Raw genomic sequence first — 9,334 nt, 5'->3', positions numbered from 1 at the left:
CCATGTTCCATCTGAATGGATAAAGGGAGCTCTCTTGCGCTGATCTCGCAGCGTGCCAAGGAACCCGTGTCCTCTCCGGGCAGCTCCATCCTGTGGAGCGCTGGAGCTTGTAGCACAACAAAACAACTCTGGGTGCATTTGGCTTTTCGGGAGGTACGTGCTGTGGCCTGATAAGGACTCCTGTTGTACTCAGCCTCTGGGTGAGGTGAATCGCTGCGGATAAAACTTGCTGCACCAGACACGAGCACGAGGATCGCTTGAGTAATGGAAACCTGAGGGAAAACGGAGCAGGAGGTGCCCGTGCTTGACACTGGCACAAGCGGAAAGTGTGTGGAAAAGGGAGAGGTGGGAAGCAATGGGACATTCCTCTGTGGAACAGGGAGAGACAGGGAGCAATGGGACATCCCTCTGTGGAAATGGGAGAGGTGGGGAGCAAAGTGACATCCCTCTGGGAAGAGAACCGTGAGCTTTTCCTGCAGACCTGTGTGCCATGTGGAACTGTTTCCTCCCGCTTGTCCTCCCCTCACTGTGACCACAATGCTGCCAGCGATCCTTTCCCCGCGTGTGGGGGAAAAAAATGGGCCGGTTTACTTATACCAGCTACCATTTACCACGGGAATGCATCTGCTAGTCTGCCCTTTTCCCCTGCTTTTCCCTGGTTTAACACTTTCACGGTGCGTTGGCCCCCGAGCCCGTGTGCGGGAGGCGGGACTGAGCAGGGCAATGCCCCCCACACCGGGGTCACTGGGAACATCCACAGCCCCGGCTGCAGGACGGGAATGCCGGGGCTGACGCGGATCCCTGCCCGGGCCGCGCTCCCCTCAGGACGGGAATGCCGGGGCTGACGCGGATCCCTGCCCGGGCCGCGCTCCCCTCAGGACGGGAATGCCGGGGCTGACGCGGATCCCTGCCCGGGCCGCGCTCCCCTCAGGACGGGAATGCCGGGGCTGACGCGGATCCCTGCCCGGGCCGCTCCCCGAGGGCGGCTCCCGCACCGCGCGCGCGCCGCGCCGTGTCCGCGCGCGGCCGCCGTACCCGGCGCACGTGTCCCCGCCGGCCGCGTAAGTGACCCCGGGAGGGGCCGGGCCGCGGGTTTGGGGCTGCGCTGCCCCTCACGGCCCTTCACGGTCCCTTGCAGCCCCTCACGGCCCGGGGCGATGCTGCGCTGGGCGCTGCGCGTTGTGAGCCGCGGCCTCTCCGCCCCGCGGCCGTGCTGGCGGTGGCGCACCGTGGGTACTGCCGGGCCCTACCCTGCGCTGGGGCCGGGCCGGGCCGGCGGCGTCGCCTCGCCCCGTGCCCCCCTCACCCCGCCGGCCTCCCCAGCGGGCTCCCTGCTCCTCCCGGGGATGGCGACGCGGCCGGGGGGGAGCGGGGTGCGCGCCCTTCCTGCCCCCGGCCGGGCCGTCCCCCCGGGTGCCCCCGCCGGCGCTCTCACCGCAGCCCCGTCCGCTGTTGTGTCCCCGCAGGTTCGTGCCATGGCTGAGGGTCCGAGGGCAGCGGTCGCCGGCCAGACAAAGAGGCTGAACAGCGGCGCTGAGGTGGCTGAGAGGCTGGAAGAGAACGGGCATCAAGACAAAAGGTTGAAGGGAGGTGCGGATGAGGAGGGTGCGGAGGATCAGGGTAAGAAGTCGCCCAAGAGGAAGATTGTGCTGCTGATGGCGTATTCAGGGAAAGGCTACCATGGGATGCAGGTACGTGGTTTGGCTAAGCAACTTGGGCTGCTTTTTTCTTTGAAGTCTGTTAGGTTTAGTTACTGGGTAGGGAAGTAGTTGCAGCGTGAAAAGCTGGGGCAGGAACAGCGAATGCCTGGATGCAAATGGCTTGGTAGCAATTCGATTTAAAACAGTCGGTGGTGCATCTCTGATATTTGGTGATTCCGGTGAGTTTGCCTTTAATGTAGAGCATCAGCAGAAGATCTTTCATGAACTGCTGCAGACAAGGCTCCTGAGGACACTGGAAGCACAGGCATTGCAGTGCTGATAAAACCTTTGGTGCTGTCTGGTGGTCCCCTTCTTGCCAGTGCTCCAGCTTATGGCTGAAGCTTTACATCTCAGAGCAGCTGGGCTAAGTTTCTTTTGGGTTAGACCTAAATGTGTATCACAACGTGCAGATTCCAGACAACTGAACTGTGTATTTGAATGAAACAAATTTGCATCTCTGTTGCTGTCTCTTGCACTTCTAAAAAGATAATCTGCGCTTGAAGACGTTTTAAGCTCTCCTTTTCCTGGTGCACTCTAATGAGGGGGGGTTCGTAGGAGTTTAGAAACAGGAAAACTGTTGCAAGGCTTTTGTGTTGGCCTGTGGCAGGAAAGGGTCGGTGCTTTGTCACAGCAGGGTCGTCTGTGGCACAGTGATGGCAGCGAGAGGGTGATGCTGCTCCATCTGCTGCTCCCCTCCGCGTACTGCAAGCTCCATGCACTTGGGGAATAGTTGAAAAGCTCCTCGGGATAACTGATAAGATTGCACACAGGGCCGGAGCCTTTCATGCTTATGCAACCAAGTGGGTTTGTTCAGCAGCAGTAAACCTTGTGCTTAGGGGTGGTGCCCGTGAGCTGTGCTGCTCTTGTGACTCAAAGTGGCCTGTGAGGGTGAGCTCTGCAGCTTCACACACCAGTGGAGTTGTGCATTTCTGTTAAAGCTCATCTGAGAGTGGTACAGAGAAGTCGCTGGAGAAAACCACACACTGCATTCTGCAGCAACTCAGGTGAACTGAGCAAAAGAACCCAGTCTAATTTCTGGAAATAGAATTTGCACAGGCTGGGTTTGGAGCAGCAGCTGTTAAGTTGCAGGCATTGGGAGGTGTGTTTCATTTGTGCTGTTTCATGTAGTTGAAGGAGTCGTCAAAAAACTCCAGAAGTATTGCACAGAGAAATTAGAAATCATTCTTTACTTGTAATAACAGTAACAGCTAAATCAGAATGATGTTTTATTAACACTCTCTGGTATAGTTAGTTTTGTTAGAGAACAGCAGGGCTGTGAAGGGAATGTGTTTAAAGAGTTTGACAACAATGTTTGATTAACAGATTTTTTCAATTATCATCTTCAGTTATCCGATCATTCCTGTTTGTTCCGTTTCTTATTTTTACTAAATATCCTGTTGTAGAGAAACATGGGATCTTCCCAGTTCAAGACAATTGAAGATGACTTAGTGTCTGCCCTCGTTCAGTCAGGCTGCATCCCAGAGAACCACGGGGAGGATATGAAGAAGATGTCTTTCCAGCGGTGTGCTCGAACAGATAAGGTACCTTGGTCAGGGGCTGTGCTCCCATAAACTCTGCTCTTTACACACACCAGTGCTACTGGGATGGACTGGTAAAGTCTGGAATGCCACCCAGTAGCAAATGCTGTTCACATTCAGTGTTGCTTGAAAATTCTCCTTTTGTCCACTCTTAAATACAATCAAATATTTAGAAAGCGCAGAATATTGATTAGATGGTGTTTGTGAAGCTGCTGCTTCTTACCTAAACTTTGTGTTTCTGCCATTTTCACCTCCTTAAGCCTCCCAAGCTGCTGCTGCTCATTGTTGCTGCCTGGCTGATGTGGTGCTTGAGAGTTTAGCTGCACCTCAGCTGTTCCTAATTCTCCACAGTGGGGTTCTACATCTGAGCTAGAGTCCATATATGAGTTGTATATATAATTGCTTTTCAGTTGGTGCTGTACTCAGTAGCAGTGAAACACAGTGGGATGTCACAGAAGGAGGGCAGTGTTCTGCTCTCTAAGGTTCCTCAGGTGCTGTGTGGCTGTGCAGCACCAGCAGGTCTTCTTAGAGTATTCTGTCTTGGATTTCTGCCTGTGGCCTTGCCTTTGCCTCACTTCAGCCTGAAAGGACCAGGGAGAAAAAGAAATAAACTTGTTCTTCAGCTATTTCAGTTCTGCAAGTGCTGTCTCAGAGCTTCCATGGTACATAATTGTGTGGGTTTGTGTGTTTTATGGTTTTTATAGGGTGTGTCTGCAGCTGGACAGATTGTGTCGCTGAAGGTCAGGCTGATAGATGACATCTTAGAAAAGATCAATAATCATCTTCCTTCTCACATCAGAATTCTGGGTAAGGACCTGGGATGGTCAGGGAAAATGTTTTCAAAGAGAAGCTTTCTCCTGCAGAAGGTCTCTCCCTTTCCATTATAATTTTACTTACAAGTGGTTTAGTTTTAACATGTTTCATTTAGCTTGAAATTAGGGTCTTCAAAAATAAATCTGTCTTTTTTTTGTACTTCATTTAAAAATTATTCATGTTGGTAGGAGTGAGATCGCAGTCAGTTTGTAACCCACTGATTCAAAATCCTAATGCCACCTTTAAAACCAGGCCTGAAGAGAGTCACTGGGGGATTCAACTCCAAGAACAAATGTGATGCCAGAACCTACTCTTACATGCTGCCAACATTTGCCTTTGCCCACAAGGACCATGATGTGCAAGAAGAGGTTTATAGGCTGGACAAAGAGACCCTCGACAGGGTCAACAAACTGCTCTCGTGCTATAAAGGGACACACAACTTCCACAACTTCACGTCCCAGAAGGGCCCCAGGGACCCCAGTGCCAGGAGGTACATCATGGAGATGTACTGTGGAGAGCCCTTTGTCAGGGAGAACATGGAGTTTGCAGTGATCAAAGTGAAAGGTCAGAGCTTCATGATGCACCAGATCAGGAAGATGATCGGGCTGGTGATAGCCATTGTGAAGGGTTATGCTGCTGAGTCCATCCTGGAGCGCAGCTGGGGAGAGGAGAAGGTGGATGTCCCCAAAGCCCCGGGACTCGGGCTGGTTCTGGAAAGAGTGCACTTTGAAAAGTACAACAGGCGCTTTGGGAACGATGGGCTGCACGAGCCGCTGGAGTGGACAGAGGAGGAGGAGAAGATTGCTGTTTTCAAAGAGCAGTACATCTACCCTACCATCATCAACACGGAAAGGGAGGAGAAATCCATGGCAAACTGGCTCAGCACCCTCCCCATTCACGACTTCAACTCGTCTGCTGTTGAGATGCAAGCCAACAACAAAAATTCAAAGGTAATGATTGAAGCCATTATTTTATCAAATGGAAGCTGTCAAGTTGAAATGTCTTTTCCCCTGGTAACATTTTTGTTTTCCATGAATATGCCCTGGAAGATGACAGTCATCTGGCACGTGAAATGTGTATTATCTTTTCTGTCTTTGTGCACTGGATGACAGTTGAATGCGCTGCACAAAGTGTTGTTTTCACAGGGCTTTACACGTGGCAGTGGAGGAGGGAGGAAGGAATGCTTCAAGCACAGGCCAGTTTGCAGAATCATAAACTGACAACAGAGATGATGGGCATTGCCAGCCTTTGCTGTTGTGAAACTGTTTGGGAGACCAGGTTTCATACCTGCTGCCTTTTGGCATTCTCTGATTTTTGGGTTAATTCTCATTTTGTGTAATTCCCTGTTTACTATGTTTTGGAATCAGGGAAATTTAGGACCAGCTTTTTCAAGTAAATCTCCCATGAGCTCAAAATGGGCCATCAGAACAACTACTGAGTAAATGGAATATTGTGGATTTGGATTTCTGACAACAGGAGCTGCTGACAACTGTAAGGTGCAATAAAACAAAGGCATAGAATACATTTTTAACAAAAAGGAATTTTCAGTTAAAGTTTGGGGGTTTTTGTAGTTGAGATGTAGAATAGTCTCACAAGAAAAGAGTGGAAAGATGTCTGGCTTGTGCTAGAGGTAGGTTGGAAACCACACAAGGAATCTTGAGGCAAACTCAAAAAGTATTTCTTAAAATTGACAACCACTGGGGTGACTTCAAAATACAACAGTGTTTGATTGGACAAGTCCCTGATCAACCCAATCTAACTTTGAAACAAGCCCTGCTCTAGTGGAGAGTTGGACTCATGATCTAAAGATACTTTACAGTTCCACGTGTAATTCAAATTGTCTTGGTCATAGGGCTGGCAAATCCTTAAAGGATGAACGATGGGCAGGACTAAAACTTCTGTGTAGTGCAGCTCAGAAGAAAATAGTGACCCTTTTTCATTTAGCATTTAACTTTTTCATTTAACAGTCCTTAAAATTTATTTTTTTGTACATAATGATCCTGCCCTGAAGAATGTTAGGTTTAATTACGTCTCTGCCATTTTTTTGCTTGAGTGTGAGAAAGAGTTTCAGCATATAAAATAAAACTTAACAGCCTCATTGAATAGCACAAGCAAGACACCAGAATTTTCTCAGGGTTATTTTTGTACTTGCAGTAATTGTTTGTCTGAATTGTGGTGCTGTGTGAGGACATTTGTGAGGGGAGGTTGTGCCAAATGCTACGTTAGTTTGGTTAAATAGGACCCAAAGAGACCAAGTGGTGCAGAGGGTCCTTACCTGGCTCAGGGTGTTGGTTTTGGTGTTGGCAGGACTTGGTGCTGACAGATTCCCAGTCTCTGAAGTATTCCTGGGGGAGGCAGGTCTGCTCACTGCAGATAAACTCGACCAAGAAGGGTTTTGGCATCACAGTCAGCACAAGCTGTCTGGAGAGGGATAAATAAGGGATGATATGACAGATCCTCTGAGATTTTGCAGGCTGTTTGCACTTCAATGAGCTGTGCTTGCTGTTACGAAGTCAACTGTCTCAGTGTCTCAGAATTTGGTTTGTAGTAGGATATTAAACTGTCAGTGTTAAATTCATGGGATTTGAGGTTTGTTTTCAGCAATTGGTGGTGAAGGAAAAAAGGAGTAACTACAGGCATACAGTCATGTTAGCTTTTCTTTATAAAATCCTTTGTTGTCAGTCATATCAGTTAAAATACTTGCTTCAAAATACATAAACCCCCCACATTTATTGCACCTGGTCCTGCAGGAGTGGCTCCCAGTTAAGAACTCTGACTTCAGTTTCCTTGTGAGTTGCCAACATCTGTAGTATTTCCCTAATACTACTTTGTACAACTGGCTTGACTTTTTTAGTAGTGTTAGTGAGCCCTTGCATATCTGTAATACAGGTCAGACATAAACTCTGTAGCAAATAAAATTCTCAAATCTGGCTTTAGACCTTTTGTAACAAATTTGGGTTTTGAGGGACTTGCATAAAAAACCACTTATCTCACCTGCATTTATTTTAAATGTCAGCATTTCACACTGTTATCCCACCTTTGAGTTTCCCACACACTCAGGTTGCAATCATGGAGTTGTAAATGTGAGAAGAAATTTCTTCTGCTGGTGAGTGTGTTCCAATGTACATCTCTTTTTGCTACAAGAAGCATAATTTACCACCACAGATGTTTATTACAGTAGATGGGTGTAAGACTATTTTCTTATACTTTTGGAGAAGTTGAAAGTCAATATCTTTGATTTAGGTCAGTCTGTAGATGTAAGTGCAGTACTGACAGACCATTTTCCATTTTGCTTTACAGAACAGCAGCGATCTCGAAGGCAGTGATGGTTGTGGTGATGATTCTGACTGAGCCAGCGTGGCTGGATGTGGAACCCTTGCTGCTTAAAGTTCCCTTTGTCTACAAAAAAGTGGCCTTTCAAAATCCAGGAATCCAGTAAAGCAGGAGTTTGTGTGCTTGCAGAACGAGAACTGGATGCCCAGGAGAATCTGGGTGGGGAAGACAGTGCAGCAGAAAAAACAGAAGCTTTTTATACCACTGACCAATTCACCTGACTGATATACTTGAAAACAGTTCAAGGAGAAAGAAGCTTTCTAAAAGAATCTTGAAATGCAGGATATCATAACTGCTATTTGAATAATGGTTTTATTATGTTTACTTGGAAAATAGTATTTTAAATATGTATAACTTCTACATAAAGATGGGGCAGATCATTTTAATATACTCTTTTTTTATTATGAAGTTATGATTCCATGAGCTTTTGATTGTTTGTTTTTTTTTAATCATTCACCTTTACTGAATCTCTAAACACCATTAAGCTTTTATTTTCCATGGCATCCATGATTTTCCTGTGGAATAACATGCATGGGTTAGGAACTCATGATCATGTTGACTGCTGTGAACCCTTTGCTATTGAAACATATATTCTGTGTTTTCTAGAGCTGCATGAGCCTAAAAGAAATTATTCCTTATTCAGGGAGAGGGTTCATTTTGGAACGTGGACTGATCCATACATTCCAAGATGGGACCTCTTCTGTGGGAGATGTTATCCTGCCAGTGTTGCCCTTGTCCTTGGGCAGATCCAGGGATACAGATCCACAGTTCCTGGTGCAGTTGGGCCTTTACTGCCTGTATTTATTGCCTGTATTCACACACCTGTATTGAGATGTGAGGGGAAGGTGTCCATTGTTAGCACTGCAGTTCAAAGGGTGCAGCCATGAATTAGCATTTTCTGTGGTGATCACTAGAGGTGGTGCTGCTGGTTTAGTTTCCCCTAAACCCAGAAATCCTTTAGAGCTGTCTCTTAGATTCAGAGTTGAATCAACTTGGCAGGTGTGAAAGAAATGGTGCTGAATTCCTCTGGGCTTTCATCAAGCCTGTGATCACTTGGAGTGTGTGAACTCTTCGTCCCCATCAAGCTGCCCAGAACAGAGGAACATCTGCAACGATATGGGAAGCACAAGTCTGAGCACTGCCATCCTTTGGGAATCCATGTTTAATTTCCTGTGTTTTGGGGATCTGCATACTCTGGGGTTCGTGTTCCTTTCCCCAGCAGTGGTTTAACTCCTGATTCTTGTTTCCAACTCTCCGTGGAGGTGGTGGAAGAAACAACAGCAGCAGCAGCAGCTCTCCTGCCCTCCCAGCCTGTGGAATACCACTGAAGGGTTGGAACAAGACTCTTCAAGCATTCGAATTTTGTTACAAGTGCTTGATACACTTCCCTGGCTGAGTCTGTGTCACTTACTGAAAATGAGGAGTCAACCCTTTGTTCTTTCATTTAGTGGTTTCTGGCCAAAGCCTTTAATTTTATGGCTCCTACTGGAATAATTATTTTGGTTTGCAATTTCTTTTGTTTGTTTTGTTTCTTGTTTTGGTTTGGTTTTTTTGCCCTTTTTTTTTTTTAATTCCCCAGATCACAGCTCTCTTTTAAAAAAGGATTTTCTTGTTTATTTTATCTGGGTTTTTACTCAGAGCTTTCTATGTTATCATGAAAGCCTTGCTTGATGAGAGCAAGTGTGTAAAAGTGCTCTGGAGAGGAGCTCTGCCCGGATTTCCCTTTATATCCCTCGCTAGTCCATACTGTTGATCTGCTCTGCGTTATCTTCTATCCACAGCTCCATCTTTCTACGCCTTTCAATCGGAAAAAAAAATTACCTTTATTTGCATACAATGAAGGTCCCAAAACTCTGACATGGATCGCAGTTGAGATAAATGGGGACTTCTGTTGCTAGCCTTTGCAGAAAACAAGTAACAAAAATAAAATAAAAATAGAAGGAGGCCCCC

General features: G+C 47.1%; 1 protein-coding gene across 2 annotated transcripts; it reads left to right on the top strand.

Moving 5' to 3' along the window:
* On the top strand, positions 1-7,997 carry PUS1 (pseudouridylate synthase 1). Of its 2 annotated transcripts, none has more exons than XM_017815415.1 (6): positions 1-153; positions 1,467-1,691; positions 3,104-3,241; positions 3,943-4,045; positions 4,304-5,001; positions 7,352-7,997. In XM_017815415.1, the coding sequence occupies exons 1-6, from the start codon at positions 16-18 to the stop codon at positions 7,400-7,402; spliced, it is 1,353 nt and encodes a 450-aa protein (XP_017670904.1). In that variant the 5' UTR covers positions 1-15; the 3' UTR covers positions 7,403-7,997. The 2 variants fall into 2 exon arrangements, with proteins under 2 accessions (XP_017670904.1, XP_017670905.1); XM_017815416.1 differs by lacking the exon at positions 1-153 and adding an exon at positions 1,143-1,229.
* Positions 7,998-9,334: the final 1,337 nt, after the last annotated feature.

Source organism: Lepidothrix coronata, unplaced genomic scaffold, assembly GCF_001604755.1.
Source record: "Lepidothrix coronata isolate B3197 unplaced genomic scaffold, Lepidothrix_coronata-1.0 Scaffold51, whole genome shotgun sequence".
NCBI lineage: Eukaryota > Metazoa > Chordata > Aves > Passeriformes > Pipridae > Lepidothrix > Lepidothrix coronata.
Note: the sequence above shows the minus strand (reverse complement) of the source record. Positions and strands in the feature narration are given on the sequence as shown.

What these genes read in the sequence shown, in the direction of transcription:
- PUS1 (XM_017815415.1), top strand. Translation starts at nt 16, where the DNA reads ATGGATAAAGGGAGCTCTCTTGCGCTGATCTCGCAGCGTGCCAAGGAA. An exon ending in TGCATTTGGCTTTTCGGGAG is followed by an intron (nt 154 to 1,466) that starts GTACGTGCTGTG and finishes GTGTCCCCGCAG; the next exon opens with GTTCGTGCCATGGCTGAGGG. An exon ending in TTCTCACATCAGAATTCTGG is followed by an intron (nt 4,046 to 4,303) that starts GTAAGGACCTGG and finishes CTTTAAAACCAG; the next exon opens with GCCTGAAGAGAGTCACTGGG.